At 29.5% G+C, this 24738-nt stretch overlaps 1 protein-coding gene, 1 long non-coding RNA gene and 1 pseudogene across 3 annotated transcripts; 2 read left to right on the top strand and 1 right to left on the bottom strand.

Annotated features, from left to right (window-relative positions):
• Nucleotides 1-605: 605 nt before the first annotated feature.
• On the top strand, nt 606-1732 carry LOC114402578. Of its 2 annotated transcripts, XR_003664484.1 has the most exons (3): nt 606-928; nt 1129-1261; nt 1349-1732. It is a non-coding gene; the product is annotated as an uncharacterized LOC114402578 (long non-coding RNA). The 2 variants fall into 2 exon arrangements; XR_003664477.1 differs by having other exon boundaries at nt 1129-1732.
• Nucleotides 1733-13083: 11351 nt separating this feature from the next.
• On the bottom strand, nt 13084-15409 carry LOC114412172 (cytochrome P450 78A5-like). The gene is made up of 2 exons (XM_028375974.1): nt 14344-15409; nt 13084-14044 (listed from the first exon to the last, which is right to left on the bottom strand). The coding sequence occupies exons 1-2, from the start codon at nt 15289-15291 to the stop codon at nt 13430-13432; spliced, it is 1563 nt and encodes a 520-aa protein (XP_028231775.1). The 5' UTR covers nt 15292-15409; the 3' UTR covers nt 13084-13429.
• LOC114387541 lies at nt 15400-18622 on the top strand (annotated as a pseudogene).
• Nucleotides 18623-24738: the final 6116 nt, after the last annotated feature.

The raw sequence follows: 24738 nt of genomic DNA, 5'->3' as shown, positions 1-24738 counted from the left end.
CATGTGGCGAGAGGAGGCAGAAAACTTTGAAGCTCTTCGCCTGCCTCAGGAATGGACGTACAAACTCCTTCGATAATAGTTCATTCAACAAGATTCAATTAAACCTTGGTGGAGAAAGAAAGCTAGTGAAATTAGTAGGTTTGTGATAGGAAAGTTAGGTTTTTTTAGTTTTTTTTTATAATATAAAGATGAGATTCAAGAATGTGTTTGGGTAGTTTAGTGGCAATAAATCATCCGATTTTTGTGAGAGATGCAACTTTTGGGATCTGTTAGTTGAAGAAACAGTGAAAGATAGCAATTTAGGGGGGTGTTTTTTTAGTCTTTTATGAATAATATATTTATTGTTTGTAATAAGTGGGGTTCGTTTTCTTCCATGCTAATGTTAAATTAATGTTGATGGAAGAAGGGTAAAGGGCTTATTATGTTGAAAGAGGGTTCAAAGTCTAGCCGGCAAAAGAAGGGTAAAAGGCTTATTTGATGAAGATTGCTCATAACTCTTAAAAGCTCTTGCTCGTAATAGAACAGTATGTAATAAGTAATACTATATGTAGTAAAGGCAAGTCTTGGGTATAGGTTAGTTGGCACTTGGCATTTGGCAATAACTTTGTCCTTTTGATGGACCTTCCTAGGCTGTTTCTATCTCTCTCTCTCCTTATCCGCGGAAAACCAAATAATTAGTTATCACAGTTCCTATATTCCTTGTATATGCATTGACAAAACTACTCACTTTTTTTTCTGTCTTTCTTTTCTCGTGTTCTTTATCTCTCTCGCTAGCTCATAGCAGAAGTAAAAGGCCTTTATTTATAATTTATAAATATAAGCAAAGGAGATAACAGATAATAAGAAACTAAGCATGAATGGTGCTGCATGTGTTGAGGCAGAGTGTTGTGAGTATGTGGAAGTTGATCCCACGGGAAGATATGGAAGAGTATATATACTTTCTCTTTTACTAACTCATCCACAAAATTTGTGTTTTTTTTTAATATATGATATGTGCTGAGTTTGTTGTTACTTGTTAGATAATTAATCATGATATTGATCTGGATTTGCTGGAAAGCATAGAGAAGATCACCAGGGGGTTCTTCATGTTACCTTTGGAAGAAAAACTGAAATATGCATTGATTCCAGGTACTTTTCAAGGTTATGGCCAGGCTTTGGTTTTCTCAGAGGACTAGAAGTTAGATTCGTGCAACATGTTTGGCCTTGCCATTGAGACTATAAGGTTTCCACATCTATGGCCTCAGAGGCCATCCGGATTCAGGTAATAACCAAAATAGCAGTCCAATAAGATTAAAATATATTTTTCAATTCCACAACATATTTCAATGTTTAGTTTTAATCTCTACAGATTGATATTACATTTACTAAAAGTGATATAGTTTTAGTCCTTCGTTAGGACTAAAAACACAACTTTGATCAGTGTTGGGATAATCATAGCTGGTGCTTTTGTCGCTGGAGCTCGTGACTTGGCATTTGATGCTTTTGCCTATTCAGTTGTATTTATAGAAAAACATATGTAAGGGAGTATACCTCGCTTCTGTTTCTCGTGTAGGCAAGATTTCATCATTTCCTTGTTTTGTCTCATTCTTTTGATTACTTTAGGCATTCTTCAGTTACTATTTTCACATTTTCAACTTTTCATAGGTAAATCCAGCGGCCTTAAGTTTTGTTTAATCTCCAATTAATGTCATTGGATCCTATCATGATAATTGCACCCATCTTAACTTTTTTATTTTCTATTTAATGGTAATTTGTTCTCTAAACTTCACAAATTGAATTCTGATATTTCCATCGCAAACTTACGGCATAACATATATATCATTTTTGTGGTTACTGTTTTGAGCTAGTGTAATCGGTTTCATAAAAAATATTGTCTAATCTGATATGAGTAGAATATCAGAACATATTTTAATTTTTCGATCTAAAATTACACTCATAGACCATAATATTTTTGAGATCATATTAAGTTGTAGTGCATCTCCTAATATTAAATTTCATCATTATTTTACCGTGTGTAACTTCACTAACTTGAATGCCCTGATGCATTTTCTGATTATCTACTATCATCATCATGTAAATTCTATTTTAAAAATATTCATAAAATTAAATGATTTATCATCCACGTAATAAACTTCAAACAATTTATTTTATTTACCCTAATTAATTTATTAAACCAATTAATAAATATAAATATATTGAGAATTTTAAAATTTTAATAAATGAAAATTGAGATGATAAGTGTACTTAAAGTTGCAGGAACAAAAAGTTTACTTAGTGTTTGGTTGCTTGAACATGGAAAGTTAAAAAAAATTGTAATGTTACATTAGTTTTTATTTATAAATATATATATTTTTTTATTAATATTTTCAAAGTTTAAAAATTATTTTTTTAAAATAATAGAAAATATCACCCTCATAATTTGTTTCGTGTAGGGAGATAATGTATTATGTATAATTGACAAAAATTAATGCATGTGTGTTGCTTTGGGAGGCTTTACCTTGTTTATTTTGAGTTCAATTTTTATTTTCTTCCAACAGTTATTGGTCACGTTCTTTTGATGTAGTACCTAGATTTAACTGTGATTTTCTTCTCACTATAGACTAGTTTTTAAAGCAGACAATTTTGGTCGGAAAATTTTCTCATTTGCATTGCCTGCAGGAATGAGTATGTTATGTTATTTGATTATTTATTAACTTGGAGCTTATTTCACACATTTCTCATCCGAAACCATTGATGGGCAATTGGGCATGACTATTTAAATAAGTAGAACTAGAAGTTTTTGGTATCTACGAGTCTATGATGCTTAGTGCATATAACCCATGACTTTTTTTACTTGGTATCTATTGGTCGGCAATTAGTTGTTTCCTTGAGTTTCCCTTTATTTTCTTGGTGGGCAATTATATATATATATATATATATATATATATATATATATATATATATATATATATATATATATATATATATATATATATGAATTTAATTACAATTATTTTATATGTAAAAGAAATTTGTTTTGTACCGGTAAAATGGTCTCCTAATTTTTTATAGTTTTTTTAAAAAAATATATATTTTAAGACAGTTATTTAGATGATCATTTTAGAATTTTTCTGTTTTTTAATTTTTTTAGAAAAAGATATTTTAAGATGATTTTATGAAAAACCTTCTTAAATTTTTTTTTTGTTTTTATTTAAAAAATAATAATTTTAAGATGATTATTAAGTGAACTATCTTCGAAAATCACTTTTTAAGACAGTTATTTGTTTGAGAATCGTCTTAGGATGATGATAACTTTTTTAAGATGATTTTGTTGACATCATTGTGAAAAATGTTGACTTTCTACGACATTATCTTTAAATATGATTCAAAATCGTTATGGTAGATCCTTTTTCTAGTAATGCATCATGTTATGTATCTATAATGGTTATTTATTCTTATAAAAGTAAAAAATTATAATATATTTTTTATATATAGGGAAAGTTCGTCCCAAAAATATATGAAAAAATGATTAATAGTAAATAAATTTTTACTTAAAAAATACAAATACAACAAAGACATGAATACAATATACAATATGATGTAGATACAGATATATAACAAATTTTAAAATTTACAAAATTCAGCGTACAACAGAAAATTAGTCTAAAATGGACATATAATAAAAAAAATTAAACCACGACAAAGAATTTAAATTTTAAAAAATAAGCATGAGTAAATATAATCAAATGCTATAACTTATCTAGTCATAGTATCATTTCAATTTTTTTATTGATATAATTAAAGATAGAAGTAAAAAATTATAAAATGCAGTTGGAGATTTTCAAGTGCCCATGCATCCAACATGAATACGAATAAAACATATGTCACACAATGACACAACTACTATTTAAAAGTGTTCATATACTTTTCGTGATCTTTGCATATAAAATTATATTAATATATAGTTACAAAATTTTTCTAATTAATGAAAACTTATATATTTTTCAAATAAAATTAAGGAGGGAGGGATTAAGGTCCATAGTTGTCGGTCCTTGAAAAAGTATAATAGAATGAAAATGAGTAAAATCAAATGATTTTTTTTAGCCAACAAATGAATTTATTACGTAAAAAAGATAGAATAAAATGAAACAAAATAAAACATGCACCATTCAATATTAATTACTCTTTAATCTCATTTTTCTTCCCTCCAAATTAGGAGGAACAAAAAATCTTTAAATTAGTTTTTCTCCTTCATTTATGGTTATTCACTTATTCATCCACTTAATGCCTCTCTTCCTCTTTTCCAGGCAAAGTCAACCAATCATAAGAGTGAAACATTTTAAAACTGGATAGATCATTAGTTAAGGGCCTAATTTAAGATTCAATGTTCAAATCATAATAAAAATATAATAATATTTTTATAATTTGTAACATATTTCATATTAAGTAATATTGATTAAAAATTATTTTAAAATCACAATTTCTTAACATTAAAAATTAAACATTGATTAATTAAAATCTTATCATTTGTTACATCATCATGCAACATACGCACATAATCGAAATTTAGTTTGGTAAGAGGCAAGGTGCTTAAGATTGGTAGAACATGTGCACATCAACCGAACAAGGTTTAGAGACAATATTAGATTTTAAGGTACAAACTTATGTTTTAATAATTAATTAAATTGTCATAGAGGAAGGAACTAATATGAATGCTCGCATGTCAAATCTATTAACCCAACTAGTTAAGGTTTTTTGGGGTGATTTTTAAGTTTGAGTTTAAAAATAATAACCAAATTTTAGTTTTAATTTTTTTTAAAAAAATTTAATCAAGTTTTGAAAATGATTCAAAATAAATTTATTTTAAAAATTTCATATTATATTAAAATTAATTTAAGAGTATAGGGCAATTTGCATTGTCTCACTATTTAAATATTAACAGTACAATTGAGTTTAGAACTTAGTTCATCAACATCATGCAGAATAGGGCCTACTTTTACCAAGACTTTGTGTTAAAAAGGTAGAAAAATACTGCTTCACAAAATTGTTGCAGGGGCCATACATGCTGTGACCAATTTCATGGGTCCACTCCTCCAGCCATTTAAACTATGTTAAAGTCAATGCTTCATTTAAGTCAATGAACTCAATAGGATAATCCATACAAGTTTTTTGCTATTTCTCAAACTTGGAGCTAGTAGACTAATGACATGATTGGAGAAGTGAAGATATGCAGTTCACTTACAAAATGCTTCTAGTCTAATTATTATGAATTTGGCTTAGATGTAAATAAATAAATAAAAAAATCTTATTAGGAGTATTTACATTTTGAGTTTGACTAAATTCATTACCAAACTCAATCAAAATTTTACAAATTGAATTGGTTTGAATTTTGTAATTTTTTTTACAAACTCCACTCAAACTAACACCATCATATTGGGTTAGTCATGTTTAAATGTTTTTTATTTTGTAAAAAATAATCATTTTTAGAATAATACTTTATTTTTGTCTAAAACTTTATTAGTATATAATAACTAAATATACTTAAAAGAAATCAAATTGTGACAATATTTGACTAATAGAGTTAATCATTTCAATCTTAATACGATATTTTTTTTTATTTAGATAGGAATAAAGTATTGTATTAGTATAAGGAAACATAGACAAATTAAGATTAAAATAAAAACAACAACTTAAAAAAGAAAACACTCATGCGTAATTTAATTTAATAAATTATATGAGTTAAATATTAATGTGTTTTACATTTAATAATTAATTTATATATATTAATAAATTTAATTATATGGGATGAGTATAATCGGGTTTGGTTGGATTCAAAAAATAGAACTCATTATCTATCTCGTTTATGATCGAGTCAGATTCGACTCAAACACTTAAAAAAATAACCTAATATAATTAAGTCCAATTGGATCATAAATAGACCTAGACTCATGAATCCCTACTATTGATGCGACAATAAGTATACATTTGGAAGAGCAGTGTTTTTTCAATTTCAATGGATATTGCAAGTACCCAAAATGTGAGCTCTTGTACTGTATCATTTCCTATAATAAACATTCTTGTGCTTTGGATTCAAGTATGATACTCAAGAACTCAATAAATATGATTCATATGTTGAAAGAATTTGGATTTCATTCTTACATAATAAATTTTTGAAAAAGAGTGAGAGATTTAAGTGTGACTAATTAAATCTCAAACTAAAAATCTTGTAAAATACTTTGAGGTTCTACCAGAAAGTAAAAAAGTGTTAATTAGGATTGTTTTAAAAAATTACATAGAAGAAAAACAAGCTTGTAAATGAGAAAAGAAAAAACCAATTAATGTCAATGCCTTTATCCCGATACAAACATTCTTTATAATATCTTTGCAAAAAGACCCAAGTCACCTTATTTATACTAAAGACTAAGTTGTACAAAATATTATAGATCACCTCACATGTCACCCTTTGGAATTGTTCATTAATTAAATCATATAAAGTTAAATATTTTTTTAATCTCCAAATGTTAGTTTTTTTTTGTTAACAAAGTAAAAGGGTTTAAATATGTCACATTTTAATTTTCTTCTTTCCTTTCTCATTAATTATTCAATTCACCTTATATTTTCAAATTTAAATATGATTGGTAGGTATTACACATATGATATATAAATTAGGAATAAAAATACATAAGTTAAAATTTTTTTTGTCTTTTAATTTTTTTTTAGTTTTAATACTCGTAAAATTTAAAAGTTTTGAAAATGATTCCTATTTTTATCTAGTACTGATATGACATATATTTAAATATATCACACCACATATCATGTTATTATTAAATAATAATATTAAAAATTACATTTTTAAAGGCTAATTAAAATTAACATTTTAAAAAAAATTGTTAATTTATAAAGAATAAAAACATAGTTTATATATATATATATATATTATGTTAATTAACTCGTGTTTGGTATTTAATTTTAAGATTTGAGTAACTTATTTGTTGTCTAGCTATTATCTTTTTGGTGTACAATGGTTGCCCTGGTTAGAATCAATGGCCCCATGTATATTACCTAAATTTTCTACCAGTAAGCCAATCGTAGTGCTATTTCCTATTGATTGTGTTAAGAGTAGATAAACTTAAAAGGTTGAAAAATAAAGGCACTGAAAATTAAGAACAAAAATTAGCATATTTATAGTGAAATCTTGCGAATTAATGTTTTGAGAATACTGAAGAAAAAGATAAATAAACAAATGTTCTATTAAAATTGATGATGTGATTATATTGAAAATTTACAGTGAAAATATATCAATAACAATTTTTTTTAAAGAAAAATAGTGTTTACCGTATCTTACCCAATTAGCATTCTTCTTTATAATTTTTTTGGTGGTCCAAGTTTAGTCTAGAGTAAGAGACTAATCTCCTGAGGTAGAGATGTTAATCTTCTTTAAAATATTTCTTTTTTACGCATAATGATGGCAATGAAAACGGAATATAAGTTCTCATGCACACTATCCAAATTTCCTATTACTAAATTGATCCGATCCTAGTGGGCAGTTTTCTTTAAAAATATAAAACTAGTGTTTTAATAATCTCCTTAGCTTGTATGCAAAAAAAAAAAAAAAATTAAACATATTTAGTTGAATTTAGACGAAATAAACAAATCAAAGAATTTCCCATACATATACTACAGATAGTCAACCTAAAATTTAACCAAAAAGTTATCGACCTAAAAAGCAACATAAATCTTTTTAATTACGTAAGCTCTTTCCACGCATACACTAGTACAAAATGCTGCTTGCAGTTTTCTTAGGACAATTTAAATGGTTGGAATCGATCAAAGTTTAGGTGGGATACATATCTGAAATAAGCTAGCAACACCATGTTTGTGTAAACAATGTTCGATCTTGGAGAATAATAATGCATAAGGTTTAGAGTAGGTATAAATTAGATACTAGCCAGCTATGTGACAATATTCCCTTCCAAATCAATGCTCTCTTACTGGTCAAATTTGCCATTATATATAGAGAATTGTTAAAAGAAGTATTCTAGGTAAATTGGTTAATTGCACAGAGAAAATCAGTAAAATATGTTTGGCCATGGAATCATTAGATATGAGAATCAATAATAATAAATAAAAAAAGTAACGAAAGCAACTTGCACTTATGGTTATGGGGCAAGTAATAAAAAATGTCCGTTTGGATATACAAATCCTAAATGCATCTCCTTTACATGGAAAAAAAGTTGGGAAGCTTTTGGAAGGCTCTGAAATGTTCTTTTCTTAAAGAATGTGAATCCAAGAAAAAGAGAACTGAACCATTGATATGCCCCAACAAAAAATTGTTTGTGTCTGGGTTCTTATTCTTCAATCATTTGAAAGTGGCACCGTGAAGTGCCCTTCGTATCATTAAAGTTCTTAGATGGAGGTTCTATCTCAAGTTTCATACATCTAAAACCACTATCTAGGAATCTTTTGTTATTGAAGACTTTGATTTGCGCACAAGCACATTAAAAAGATAATTATTAGTTTCCTAAAGGATCTATTAAGACTAACTAGATATTAAAAAAAAGTTCACACTATATCTCATGAGAAAACCAGTTCTATTTCCAATAACAATGAAAAGACTAGAGCCATTGGGAAAAAAATATCTCCAAGTTGTGTTCGGTAAATTCCATAAAAAATATGTTTTATTTTATTTTTTCGATTTTCTGCTGCACTGTGCTGCAAGTAAGTAGAGAGTATCTTTATTTTTTTAACAATAGCATTTTATTTGTTTATTAATACCAGGAATCAATCTTAAGATTCTACTTAGTAGTTGCCTCAGTTTTTTGTATGCATTCAATGAACATAATTAAAATTTTATTGCATATGATTATTAATTATTCACATCCATTTAATCAAAACTACTGCAATAAGTTTTTCCTACGTTAAACATATATATACATACATATATATATATATACATATACATATACACACATATATATATATATGAATAGTAAGAAAATTATTAATAAAAACTTATCAATTAAAAATATATATTATTGAATTCTTATCTTAGCTTACGTACATGGTATAATTCCAAGTACTGAAGATAAATATAAGAGTTAAAATTTTACAGTTTCCTATTTATTATCTTTGTCCTTGCATATTCTAAAAAATTTCATTATTCTAACTATTAACCATTGTTGTTTGGCACTTGCAATATTATGCCAATGACCTCCAATAATCGATATTACTATTTGTGTCCTCTTGCTTTTCAAAAAGAAACTATTTGTGTCCTCTAACTGCTGACAAAGCCAGTGACTTCTAATCGCTATTTTGTCAGAGTCATTAATGTTCTTATTTTTTAATGCTGTGTATAATTATGATTTATATTTCAATTATTTATGTCTCAAATATAGAAATAAATCAATATTCTTAATTAAAAATTTGAAACTATAATTTCCACTTTTAGTTTCTTTCTAAAGTAAGTATATATAGAATATAAAATCTTTTTTTTTTAAATTTTACCAACTAATTAGAAAAGTGGATTATGTATAGTCAAAATTAAACATAGAGAAGTTGTCTAATTGGACGCTACTAGTTGCCAAATGATCACAACATGAACAAATCTCAAAGAAAGCATGCAGAACTTGATTCTAAATCTTTATGATGTACTGAATTATTTTTAAAAAAAAAGCATTTGTTCAGAATTTCAAGGGAAAAAAAATCTTTTAGCTTTAGTCAATTCGAGTGTACAACAAGAACATATGGCGATACTTGGAAGATATGTGGTGATGGTTGGTTCATTCAAATGGCATGCATGCATAATTAAAAACTAAGTTGCAAATGAAAACAAAAAAGAATAAAGGTAGATGGGCCATAGGGTATATGTGATATATCGGTGTTTGGTGATGATAGCCAAAATTGTTGCATGAAAGTTGCATTAAATTAGGTTATTTTTTAAGCAAAAAGAAAAGTGGGGTTTGTTGAAGAACGAACCAAGGGAAAAAAGGTGTGCTCCCTTCACTATCAGTCTACCTCATTCCTAAAGAGGGTAATTATAAGGAATCAATAAAAGAAGTTTAGCTGGGAAACAAAAGTATGTTAGTACAAACGCACACAAATACAGTTAGAGAGGTGAGTCACATGACAAGGCTTAAAATACATGTTTGTATAGGAATTTCATGAAATGGACTTTTCTAGGGTTATCTGCTCATCGAATAATATAAACAATGTGATCATTTGTGTATTTTTTATCCATAAAAATTAAAAAATATTTATAATAATTTATATACTTTATTCATCAACTGAAATAGATTTTCTTAATTGATAAATAATTTATGTATGGACACTAGTTAAATTATGTTTATATTAAAAGTTTTAGCATAAAAGTGTTAATCAACTATTTAATAAAATAACAATAACAATAGTAACACTAACTAATAAAATACCATGTATATATAGATCTTATTAGCAAACAGTCTAAACGTACACATAATGAGATATTAATTAAATAGATCTTATTAAATATTCCCAATTGTTGGAAAAAACAATTATTAGATGACTTTTACAATTTCGACATAATAAACTTTTTGTTTCTCAATTTTTGTTTGTTTTCTTAATTAATCAATATTCTAAGGATGACTAATTAACATTTATCTTAAACAATAAGTAAATATTGTATAAATTATAAATATATCACATTATCTAGTTACCACCTTACAATATCACTTTTTAAAAAATTACATTAAGATCTTTTTTTCAAAAAAAATAAAGGGACCTATCTTGGCTCTTAATTATTAGTACTTTTATTTGGATTTTTGGATACATGAATTTTAATTTTAAAACTTGATAATTTGACGTGGTTATTGAAAGATAAAAAAAAAATCAATTTCTTACTTTCTTTGTATATAGAGTAATAATTTTATGGTTATATATTGAATAAGTTATAGTGGTTAAACTTCTCAACTTCACATAAATCTCTCTTGAAAAAAAAAACTATAACAAGAAACTATTAAAACGTGTCTGTACTTGTGGGACACTAAAAATTAAAGTAAAAGAAGAGATATACATTGACACCTCTCTCAGATCCTTTTACTGTTCAATCTAACGCTATGCCAATATAAGCTCTCAAGAGAAATGAAATGTTTCATAATATGTGTACTCCCTTTTTACTTAATTACAAAAATCTTTCAATCATGTTTTTTAAGAAAATTAATTAATTAAATTAAATATATTAATTATTTGTATTATTATTTTAAAATTTTTATTTTTTTATTCACTTAATTACTTCTTGTGCATGTTTAAAAAAAGAATAATTAAATAAGAACATGTAGAAAAAAAAATAATTAATGCATATAAAAATTAAAAAATAATCTTATAAAAAAATAATTTTTTTAAAACTTATAATTAATTACCAAGTGAGTAATAAACAATGACGGTACTTAATAGATTCACTAATTTCAACTCCTCAGTTAGAATTTGAGAACCCATTTTACACTTTTTTCTCCTTTATCAATTTACAAATACAATCATATGCACCCAAAGAAAAAAAAAATACAAATGAGTTGAAACGCAAAAAAGAGTTGGAAAATATTCCAGAATTCAAACATATTGCGCCCTTGCTACAAGTGCAGGCTTATGAAATAAGTTCATAAAATTTATAAAGCATATGTATTTGTCAATTTTTATTCTTTTTAAGACGGTTAATAGACAGTAAAAAATGTTTGGAATAAATAAAATAAAATAATATAATAAGAAGTTAAAATGATTTTAAAAAAGCTATAAATATCTTTACATTATCTTTAAATCTCTATAAAATTTTCGACATTATAATTTACATATATTACTCTTATTATTATTACATAACAAAACCATCATCATATATGCATATATACAATTATACATCACCTGAATAAAAATAACTATAAATATGTATTAAAGTATGTTTAAGATTTTCTAATGTACTATTTTTATTAAATTAAATAAGGTTCTTCCTCCAAGAATATGATATAGTAGTAAATCCTTGTGGATAACCAAAATACAATACGTCCGCACTAAGTAGTAATTATTCAAACTCTAATACTTCAATAATTCATAAACGAAAAACGCATGTCAATTTTCCAGCCATAAAGAATGCATATAATTCCACAACCCAAAAAACTCAATTCATAGAATCGACTTTAGAAGAATAAACTGTCTCACATGTCGGCCATATACGGCAGAGTTAAGAGCAGGTTGTACTCGAAGAATCGTTGAACGAGCATAATCACAGTTGGTGCCTATTTGGATCGTTTAAAACACCTTTTTTTAATTTTTCTTATGAAAATAAAATTCAATTTATCGATTATAAAATATGAGTTTAAAGGTTCAGTTAACTATAATAACGTTTACGTACAAGAAATTTTACATCATCTCATATTTATTTAATACTAATAAAATAGATAATAATATAAAAAAAGTACTACCATCTGACCATGTGCTTACTGTTTCTTCCAAATATTTCTTGTATGAAGTGAATAGAATTTCTTTTACTTAAAGGGTTGTTTAATTTACAGGAAATTAAAGCAAGTTTATTCATAACTAACAAAATTCATATAACCGTTTCTCATCACATCCATGTCATTGTCAAACTCTTCCTAAATTATTTTAACTTAGTGAAAATGTCCAATGGTCTCTCGTATACATCTTATCTTGAACTCAAATCAAAAACCATCTAAAAACTCATCGTGAAATTGAATAAATTCCTTAACCAAATACATGCATGCTATTAATCGCCAACTACATTACATCCACCGCTTATAGACATGCATTAGAAATTTTCAAACAAAAATCTTCATCACAAACAAGATTTATTAATAACAATGACGTTTCCATTCCTTAGTTCAATGAACTCCATACTTATCCCAAATCACCATTAATATCAAGCCACACAAAATTTCTACACATCCCACAACACAATTAATATTGAGCTATTTGAATTCGTTCCGTTCATTGTATTCCCAAGTTACGCGCAGGTCATTGGTATTTTAAACGATATGAACGTGATCTACAAAACCAAATCCAAAATGAATAGTATTTCCAAATTCTCCAACTTTCCCTATTTTTACATTTCTATAACATCAAATATATAAAGGTAGGAAGAAAACATAACATCACTCGTTAAAAACATATAGGTAGAGTAGATCACTAAATCCACATGATCAATTAAACTTAACTGCACGTATATACAACAACACGCACATAAAGTTCGACACCCATATATATCCCCTTAATTAAAAACTTCTCACACAAAAGTAACCTCTTACCTTCTCTTTGCTACAACCTCCAAACCCTACCATTAAACCTAAAAACAACCCATTAGTATTAGATTTTAATAAAAAGGTCATCTAAACCCAACTTTTTCTTCTTCTTGTTTTTACTAAACTTAGCAAATAACCCAAACCCACCCAAGTAACCCAACAACACCCATAAACTAAACAGCAACCCTAGGCACAGCCTTGCAAGCAAGTGGCTTCTTCATCTCCATAGAAAGCTTAAGACACTCATCCAACTCAACAGAGACACCATCAAATTGAACCCAATGAAAATTTTGTAGCAACTGAGCGAGCCAAAGATGAACCGAGGCCAAGCCCAAGGCCTTCCCAGGGCACACTCTTCTCCCAGACCCGAAAGGTGCCAACCTCAAATCAGACCCCATTATGTTCACATCCTCCTCCTCCACAAACCGCTCGGGCCTGAACCTCTCGGGCTCGGCCCAAAACCTCTCGTCGTGCGTTATGGCCCACATGTTCACCATCGCGGTGGTGCCCTTGGGAATCACGTGCTTGCCGCCCACGGTAACGTCGTGCACCGCCAGGCGAGCCCACGAGAGTAGCGGGCCTGGAGGGTGCACGCGGAGAGTTTCTTTTACTATGCCCTGAAGGTAGCGCAGGTTCGGCATGTCTGCTTCGGATACGAGCCTGTAGGGTCCGCAGACGGAGTCTATTTCGCGCTGTGCTTTGGCTTGGATGTCGGGGTGGAGAACCATCCGAGCCAAGATCCACTCCAGCAGAATTGCCACCGTGTCAGTTCCCCTAAATATCATTTCCTACAACAAAATGAAACGCTTCAACATTAAACAACACCAACAAAAGAAGTACAACACACTATATATGTTGAAATAATAATTGAAATAAGACCGACAAATTTATATTCTTAATAACTTCTAATTTAGAGAAATTAGTTTTTAATTGTAACTAGTAAATAAAATTGAAAATATCTATCAAACTGTATATTATATGATCTGTTTGGTAAATGAAAAAGATAGAAAGGTCATAAGTTTGTCTAACGTGTTTCCATGTAAAAAAAACCATTAAAACATTAAAAAGGACAAAACAAATAATTTACCCAAAGAACAGCGATCATGTCAGCCTCACTAAGCTTGTTCTCGTTCTCCAAATCAAGCAAAACATCAACAAAATCCCCAGTCCCTTCATCCTTCACACACCCACCTCTCACCCTCTTCACTCTATGCTCCTCAATAACACCCCCAACAAACGCATTAACCTTTTCAACCAAACACCTACACCTCTTCCTCACACCCTGCAAATCCAACCACCCCAGAACCGGAAAATGGTCGCTCCAGTTAAAAACACCCAACAGCTCATACCCTTCGCTCACCAAAGCCTCAAGCTCAACACCCTCACCCTCGTAGAACTCATAACACTTACCGAACACCGTCATCATCACATTGTTCAACGACCCGTAGTGCAAAATCCTCTTAACCTCCACGTGTCGGTTATCCTTCATAACCTTCTTAACTTCATCTACCATTTTCAACCCCACCTCGTTCCTAAAGGCTTCCGAGCCGGTGATTCTCTTGGGAGAGAAGAGATGAAGGGCGGAGATTCTCCTCAGGTTTCTCCAGTATTCTCCGTATGGTGCAAACCCCATTGCGCGGTGGAAGAGAAGCTGGTAGGCCGATTCCTTCACTGGTCTGTCAGCAAAACCGGGGCTGCCGAGAATCTCCTTTGCGGTTTCCGGTTCACTCGAGATGACGAACCGGGTCAGACCGATTGAAAAAGCCATGAGCTTTTCTGCGTGGTAAGAGCGGGCGAGCATGGATAACCTGCGGTGCGGGGTGGAGCCGGTGAAGACGCTGAGCAGGGCCATTACTGGGCCCGGAATGATGGGCCGGGTCGAGGACTTGGTGGCCCAGGCCCACGCAAGCCCGCCTGGAGTGAGGAAAAACGTGAGGAGGAAGGTTAAGAGAAGGATGCATAGGGCGGCTTGGAGGGTGACGATAGGGGGTTGGATGAGTTCCGGGAAGAACAAGAGTGTAAAATCTGGTGACATTTTTTGTTTTGTTTTGGTTTTTTTGTGACTGTTGTTGCAGAGATGAAAATAAAGAAAAGTGTGGGAGAGATGAAGAGGTTATTGTGCTGGAACTAAGGAGAGTAGTGGATGGTGTGGAGAGGGTTAGTTACTGGTTATATAGGAGAGTCCATGAGGGGTGGTTAAAAGTTTGGTTAACCATGGTTAAACAGAATAAGGAAAACTTAAAAAAAGAATGTTAGTATAGTAATTAAAAATAGAAAAGAGAAATAAATGTGTGATATAGTATTCGAGTACTAAATACTACTCCTCTTTTTCTAATTATAACATGATTTTTATAAATTTATTTGTTCTTTTTATAATTTTTTTAAATTTTTAGATATATTAATTATTTTTTCTTATATATTTTTATTTAATTATTTTTTCTCTAAATATTAATTAGAAATAATTAAATGAATAGAGATAAAAAAAACGATAATTTTAGAATGATAATATAATTAATTGATAAATTTAATGTGATTAATTAGATTAGTTATTTTCTAAAGGGACGTGAATTAATTAAAATATTTTTAAATTTAGGAACCAAAGGAATACCTCTATCTCAAAAATAAGTGTCACAATTTTTTTCTCCAAAATAAGTATTATATTTGATTTTTCAATGCAACTTTAATTGATCTTTTCAATGTAACATTAATATTATTTTCTTTCATATATTTAATAAGATTTCTTTTTTGTAAATTTGTCATTTTTTTCATTTATTTATTAATTTTTTTGTTTGTGTAAGATAACCTAAAACAATACTTATTTTGAAATGAAGAAAGTAATAGATAAACATAAAAATAATGTTTTACAGAGTATATGTAATAATATAATTGAAAATAAAAATTTCGGATAGAAGAAGATATTGATAAGAAAACCCAATATTAAAAAAAAGAGATACTGAGATAGATTTATTTACTTTAACAAATATATATATATATATATATATATATATATATATATAAGTTAAAATATTAAAAACTATAAAATAGCAAAAGAATTTAACTAAATAGAATATATGAATCACAAAATTTTATAATTTTAATGAAATTAAATAAAAAGTGAACTAAAGAAAGAATATCCAAGAAATTGTTCCTATCATTTTCCAAATAAAAAAAATTATATTTAACTCATTTAAAAAAACGTGAATAAGCACAGAAAACGGTAATTTGAAGTTAAGGTTGAAAAAGATAAAAAATACTACATAGGTTATGTTTTTTTAGTTTGATGTCACTTTTTGTTTCATTAAGTTTCACTATTAGAATAATAATATTTTATGATGTTAAATTCATGATATATGGTTGTTTTGAAACCGTCTTAAAATAAAACACGGTAATAAATTTGTAAATAAAAGAAAATGAATGACGATGGTTTTATAAAAATCATCTTTGAAAGAAAGTGTTCAAAGATAGTTTTTAAAAAATTGTCTTTGAAAGCAAGTATTCAATGACAGTTTTGGAAAAATCGTCTTTAAAAACAAGTGATCAAAGACGATTTTGAAAAAATCACCTTTGAAATTCTTACCCATTTACATTTATTCCTTCTTGCTCTCTCATTCTCTTGTGCAGCTCTTTGGCTCTCACACAGTCACACTAAAGGCTGAAAAAATTAGGATTTCTCCATCATGACCCCTTCACACTCCCCACTGCCAAAAAATTCTTCCCCGCCGCACTTGTCTTCTACCTCGCCATCTTCACCAACACCAATCTCCTCCGACATGCAAACATTGACACCTTCATTGTCTTCTGATCCCTCACCTCTTTCCTCGTCGCCCTTGCCGACACCGCCTTCTGCATTCAGCCTTGCCCCTCCAACCTCACCTTCCTCTCCCTCCTCGTCATCCTCGTTGACGCCTTCGACTTCGTCACCACCAACTTTTCCTTCACCTTCATCGCCTACTCTTGGGCCTTCGCTTATCTCATCACCATCACCATTGAGATGGTCTACATCAAGCACATGGTCATGAGCCTCAGCCTCAACACATAGGACTTCGTCTTCTACAACAACCTCCTCTCTCTTAGGGATGGCTCCCTTTTTCTCCTTCCTCATCGATGAGAATGCCGAGGTTCTCGCTACGATTAGATTCGATGACCTTTTCGACCTCGTCGCCTTCTACGTTGTCTCCATGTCTTACCTTTTCGATTTGCTCATTAGTTCCTTCGGGTTCGCGGCCAAGAGGGTCGTTTCTGCCATCACATTCATCGTCACCGGTGTGGTGAACAAGTGATGCAATCCTACCCCATAAGGGCATTGGATAGAAGACTCCAAATAGATTAGGCCAGAGATGCAAGAGAAGGCCCTAGGGTTCTCATAAGCCTTAAGGTAGATTTCGGGCCCATGGGCTAAGTATGAGCCCACATATCTTTGTACATATTAGATTAAAGTTTCATTATTTTTGGACCTTGTATTTAGGACTCCATAGTGTAGGTAGTGTACCTTAAAAATATAGGATTTTTCTTCCCTTGTATTTTAGGGCACCTAGACTAGTTTTTGTATTAGGGGTAGTTTTGTAATTTCACATGCATTAAGTGAATATTTGATGTGTGTGTTGGAAAATAAATTTAATTGAATTGGGAGAAGCCCAATCCAATTAAATTTTAGAGGGGGAGGTGAGCATTTGCTTGCTACACCCCATTGTCACATCATATAGTCACACTTTGTGCATGTCCTTCATGCTTTACATGTCTCATGACACCTAAGCACACTTAGTGGAGAATCTTGGATTAGTGGGCTGAACCATAACTAAAATTCACTAATTATAATTAGTGAAATTTTAACTCCACAAATTCAATTTAAAATCCAAGTGAAATTTGAATAGAAATTCAAATTTACCTCCAATTTTGTGTGACACTTAGGCTATAAATAGAGGTCATGTGTGTGCATTTTTTTCAACTTTGATCATTTGAGAGTTAAACTTCAAAGTTCAGATATCTTTTGAGGCACAAAATTTTGTACTCCTTATCTCCCTCTCCCTCCATTCATCTCCTCCTACCTTTAAGCTCTTATCCATGACTTCCTATGGTGGTGAGCTTCTTCTAGACTCATCTTCTTCTTAAAGTGACATCTCCTCTCAACTCTTTTTCTTATCCACTCCGCTGCCATTAAAATTCAAAAAGCAAAGGACTCCATTGATGAAGAAGATCCAAGGCCTACAAGCTCCACATGGAGCTACATCAACAAGTTTCTCACCGTGGCGATCAATGTGCTTATTTGGGGATTCTTTACCATTGGGTTGGTTTGTTTTCTTTTTACTATTGTTGGAGGGATTCTTTACCAATAGTCTGTGAATGGGCTTGAGAGTGCTCTGGCCTAGCCCAAATAGTTGGATATTGAAAGCAATAAAGGTGGTGGCAGTGGTGGTGAAGATGATGATGATGATGATGATGATTTGACAGGTGAGGGTGATGGGTTGATTAAAGCTACTTCTAGATAAACATTTGTATTATTTATTTTTCACGTTTAAGTTGTAATGCCTATATAATTGTTGTCTTATTTCGGCAACATTATGAGAGAAATTATATGCAATGTGAGAGTGATGGGTTGATTAAAGCTACAAGCTTATGCTTGTCTTTATATTGTCACACAAATTTCTTATTCTTAATGGTTGTTGTTTTTTTCTGACACTTCCTATTTTTCTCGATGGGTTTGTTACTACGTGGGGTGCTATCCTGATTGTATGGTGATTTCAATAATGAGAAGTAGTTAAGTTTTTTTTATACTTAAATCATGATTTATTTATCCTATTGTATGGTGATTTCAATAACTTACCTTTGGATTAATGTATGAGTGGCAGATATTTATTTGTCTAAATATATAATATGAATATATTAACTTTCACTTACTTAGTGTTGTTTGTGAAAGTGCTCTGACATATGTCTACTTGTGTAGAGATTATACCCCTATCAGTTTGTTCTCGATATGGTTTGGCTATTGGTGCATCAATGGCTCCCTTTGTCTGTGTGGTTGTATGCATATGTTTTCTTGTTGTCTATCCAATTAGTAAGGTGACATACATTTACTAGAACTTTTATTACTTTTATACTAGTAAACATGGAGCAAATTTAATTTGTTTTGTCCTAATTTTCATTTCTTTATTGGCTTTATGTAAATTTATGTGGTTTTCCAGTCGTTATATTTTTTGTTGGGCCATCGACATGAAGCACTATTCCATAGAGCTGAGTTGAATAGACTCATAAATTTGCATGGTAATGAGGTATGTGTCAAAGTAATGTGATGATTTTAGTTGAAGTAAAGTCATTTATCTTTATTGTATGATTTTTTTTCTCAATTAATTTGCACTTGTAGTTGAGTGAAACATGTGTAATGTATTTCACAAGTATGTTGCTCTTCTAACTCTTCTTTCTTTTGGAGTGTTATACTTGTTCATTATATGTTATACCTCATTGCTGCAGATTACATTTTCTTCAACATTAAGCAGGGAATTTCATCCTTATAAACCTGATCCAAGTCCGCTACTGCATATTTGTATTCTTTGGGAAGTTCAACCAAATGAAGTAAAAATGATTAGAGATAGCCTTAAAGATGATGTAAGTAATTCATTTCTTGATAATTTAAAAATTATTCAAAAAAAAATTATTATGCCATGTACGATTATGAATGAATGCATTGGAGAGAAAGTTGGGGTAGTTAAATGTCTAAATTATTCATTATAAGATTCTTTTGCTCTAGTTCTTAAATTATTCCCATCGTAGTTAAATGTCTATGTAAATAAAACTAGATAGTTGTGTTAATCTATGTTGGTTTTATATTCTTTTTTCAGGGCAAACAAACCTTATTTACCTATAGCTACTGGAGATCTTTCTGTCCAATCTGCACGGTTCTTGGTTATATTTGTTGCAGTTGTTGGCCTGTCAATTGTGGGGTTGAACTTTGGGCCCTTCATTTTTTCTCTTTACATACTTGACCTTTTCTTGAGTACTATCTATTATATTCCTCCATTTAGAATGAAACACTTTCCTACTACAACATTTCTTATAATTGCCACAGTGTGATATATCCTCCATTCTTACTAATATTTTCACTACTAAAAACAATTTGTGAATTTGTTCTTTTTTGGGGATAAATTCAGTAGGTTATTGAATTTTAAGTATTTGTTGATTAAGTTGAAAATATTGACAGAAAAGGCATATGTAGGTACAGGCGTTTCTCCTTAACTTTGGTGTGTACTATGCCACTAGAGTTGCCCTTGGGCTTGCATTTGAATGGAGGTGGGTTAGAGTTTATCATTTATTGCTTCATATTTGTAATTGGTAAAGTAGAACAAATGAGCTCATGGGTGGCTGCCCGACTGGTGTTTAAATAGAGGCTCTTTGAAGAGTATACTAACTATGAACTTTTGATGTTTCAACCAAGAAAAAGATATAATCAAAATAATAAAATATCTAAGATAGAATTTGCATTTGTGTATGTGTGTGAAATGTATATATACTGCTTATAAAGCATACTCTGCTTCCACCCTTTAATTAGGTGTTGCATCTAACATGGATTTGCATGTCATAACTAACTTCAAGTATCAAATTACCTTTGCCACAAAATTAGGAGTTCGAAACATTGCTTTCCTTGGTTCTGGAATTTTGCTGGTGAACTATATTGTTTCTATTTTGGCAGCAATTTATATGCTTCGAGTGAATATAAACTTACATGATGTGCGAATCACTTACATGAAATTCTTTATCCATGACAGGCTTCAGTTCCTGATTTATATAATTACAATATTAATAATATATGTGAACTTCTTTCATTTTTATGATCTGGTGAACTACCATGCTAAGAAATCTCTTGATGTAATTCTAATATTGATATCTGAACCTCTTTATCTCTATTTGATTTTTAGTGATTCACTTAATTATTTTATAGATTGCATTACATGATACAATTGCTACCAAATCATAATTCAAATATAATTAAAAATGTTTAAACTCTTAGGATTAATTTTCTTTGGAATAAGACTATTAGAATTTGGGTTGTGTAATTGTGTATAATGTAATTGACATGTTGGCATTTTTTTTATTTAAAAAAAACATTTTAAGACGGTTTTGACAAATTTTTAGAAAATTGTCTTAGAATTCTCAATGTTTTTTTAACTTTTTTTAAAAGATATTCTAAGACGGTTTTTTAAAAAATTGTCTTAAAGAGTCTTAGAATCCTCATTTTTTTATTTTTTTTATAAAAAATACATTCTAAGACAATTTTCACGTAAAAATTGTCTTAGAATCCTCATTTTTTTTAATTTTTTTAAAAAATACATTCTAAGATGATTTTCATATAAAAACAGTCTTAGAAAGCTACGCTTCTAAGTAAAAGCCTTCTTCGAATGATGATTTTTTAAAGACGGTTTATCATGAAATCGATGTGAAATCTATCATTCTAAGACGATTAAGGAACCATTGTGAAAAATGTTGACTTTTCACACATAATCTTTAAAGATAGTTCAAAATCGTTGTCGAATGTCTCTAAGAACCATCATCATAGATGTTTTTTCTAGTAGTGTTTTATACTTATTTCATTTTAATATATTAAGTTTTAAATGTTTAATTTCAATTTTTTATATTTTTGAAATTTTCATTTTGATAATTTTTGTTCATTTTCTGTCAAAAATATTAGTACTCCATCAGCTTTTGAATTTTAAAATAATAATGATTTTAATAATCACTATATTTATTTTAAAAATAAAGCACTAATGAAGGTTCTCCATCTTTAATTGGAGGAACCTTGTTTCACTACACTGTATATTCGAAATCCATTATTGTGTCGACAGAAAAATTGTGGGCTAAGGGGAACGATGACCACTACCACTACCTAGGTTGATTTGAATCATTTTTTTTTTTGTTCCCTTTGTGAACTTCATCAACCTTAATCATATACGATATCTCTTTTACACTCAATGTTGTTATGTATTCTTTGTTCACATCATAGTACTAGAAACATTGGTGCGAATCCGCAGGACGATGGTGTGCCATAATATTTTATGCAACCTGATGCAATATCGGCAATGCAATATTGATCTTGTGATGACGACGGTGAGCTTAGTGGCCAACACTAATAACAGTGTGATAATAATTTTTATTTGTTATTATTTTATATTAATTATTTCAAAAATTTGAAAGTAGACAAAATGTTAATATTTGACGGAAAATAAAAATATTAAAATTAAACTTTCAAGAATATAAAGAATCAAAATTAAGCTTTTAAAATTAATGAACCAATCATAACTTAATTTTTTTTTAAGATACTACATAGGTTATGTTATGTTTTTTTCGGTTGAAATTGAATATTTAGTCTAGAGTGCACATGGAGGTTATTAAGGAAAACAAAACCTTAATGGTATTAAGACAAAATATACCTGTAATAGGACTGTGGGCCAGAGGTTAGTAGTACTATTTATTGCCGTGGGTGAGAGAATCAATTTTGGGGTTTGGGAAATGGAGTTGCAGCTGTTGCCATTTAATTACTTTTTTTTTATGAATTGGGTCCGGGCCCACCCTAGGCAACTGATTATAATTTTCATTGCCAATGTTGGTTCTGTTTTTCATTGGTCCTTTGCTCGGTGATTTTTCCATTGCCCATTCAACTTCTATGTATGCTTACTGCTTAGGCATGTGATTAGTCCATGGCCCATTGAACTAGGAAGTATGTGTGACAAGAAAACAACATGTGATTTTCTTTTATATATATATATATATAAACTTAATTGATTTATTTTTTAAATAATTGAGAATAAATAAATATTATTATACTAGAATCGGACTTAGATCATTTTTTCGTAAACTCAATATGTATTATTAACTGAGTTATATCTAATAAATCATAATTTTTTATTTATTAATAAGTGATTTTTTTGAAAGTTATTAATTATTGATGTCTTAAAAAAGATTATTTACAAAAAATTCTTATCATAAAAGATTCTGACAAAAAAAAAATTAAATAAAGTATGATTATAAAATATCATAGTATGTTACCAGCCGACGAGTGTTACACTGTATGCTACTAGTATATTCTCCCATTAAAAAAAAAAAACTAGTAGTATATCTTTTTGGTGATATCAAGAAAATTAACACTGTGTTGACATGTGTAGTGGGCTGAAATAATGTTGCAACAACAGTGACCTCACACTCAGGTCTCAAACTCAGCCTAAATAAGTAGGATGATGCGGTGCCGTTTCTTTTCTTGTAGTGACCAAGCTCGGATAAGGTACAAACAACTTTTGTCCAACTAAAACACGAAATTTATACATTTATGGCAGCTTATTTAACTTATTGCAACACGAAATACCAAATAATATTTTGGTAAAATTTTTCACTCCTATATCTGTTTTATAAATATATAAGTACTATTAAGATATTAGTTAATAAATTAAAGAAATTTTTTTATTATAAGAATACACAAATTATTTTTGTTTATAATTTTTTATGTTATCTTATAATTTTTATAATAAATATTTTTTTCTTTTAATTTCTTACCCAATACCTTTAGGACACATATTAGCAAGATCCAAATAATTATACTCCAAATAATGTTAAATTTAGTTATTAACTTTTCTATGCAATATCAAGAAATTAACCTGCCTATGCTTAAGTTAAATTTGGCCTTCTCTCTCACTACACTCTCTACAATATGCTGAATTTTATGAGTATTTACAAATTTTAATAGGTCGCGTTACTCATTTAATAAATTTTTATCTTAATTTTGTAATATAGAATAAATTTTGATAATAGAGTATGCATTATAAAGAGTATGTTAAGGAATGTACTGTTAACTCTCCTCAAAAAATTATCGTGAGATTACATGAAACATTTCTCATTAATAATTCTTTTATATTTTTTATGCATAATACTTCTATTTGTTTATGTATGATAATTATTAAATATTTAATAATTTTAATATATGAAATATAGGGTAGCAAAATGTCTTAAGTGGAGTAAGTGTGGATTAAATTGCTAGTAAAAGTGGGTTAAGAAATTCAAGTCACTCTAGTTTGAGGTGAATTGGTAGATTGACCTACCAAAAGATAGAATAATGTAGGTTATTAGGTTGTGAAATAATGAATTGACAAGCAAAACTCCACCTAAAATACATTTAAAAAAAGTACATGTACTAATAATTTAAAAAGTTATAATATTGTCTAATCAGAAATTTTCATTTATGATTACTTTATCAATTTTCACAAAATCAATTAAAAGTAATACCAGCCAATTATAATTGATTCACACATTAATAACAAAAATCAAATTCATATTTTTGTGGGATATAAGTTTAGTTCTTATCAACTAAACTAATTTTTCTTAGCTTTTTTTCTTTCTAACTGCCACACAGGATGAAGGTGTATATGCATAAATTTGAAAAAATATAAAATGGTCATTTTTTCTATTGAGTAGGTGTTAAAATGAGGAATGTATTATGCATGGGTAT

The sequence above is a fragment of the Glycine soja genome, chromosome 1 (genome assembly GCF_004193775.1).
Source record: "Glycine soja cultivar W05 chromosome 1, ASM419377v2, whole genome shotgun sequence".
NCBI classification, from domain to species: Eukaryota; Viridiplantae; Streptophyta; class Magnoliopsida; order Fabales; family Fabaceae; genus Glycine; species Glycine soja.
This window is presented reverse-complemented; position numbering and strand designations above follow the sequence as displayed.

Bases quoted from the DNA above. Each gene is read 5' to 3' on its own strand.
- LOC114412172 (XM_028375974.1), bottom strand. From the start codon at position 15,291: ATGTCACCAGATTTTACACTCTTGTTCTTCCCGGAACTCATCCAACCC. The intron at 14,045-14,343 runs GTAAATTATTTG...ATTTTGTTGTAG, and splicing joins ACATGATCGCTGTTCTTTGG to GAAATGATATTTAGGGGAAC.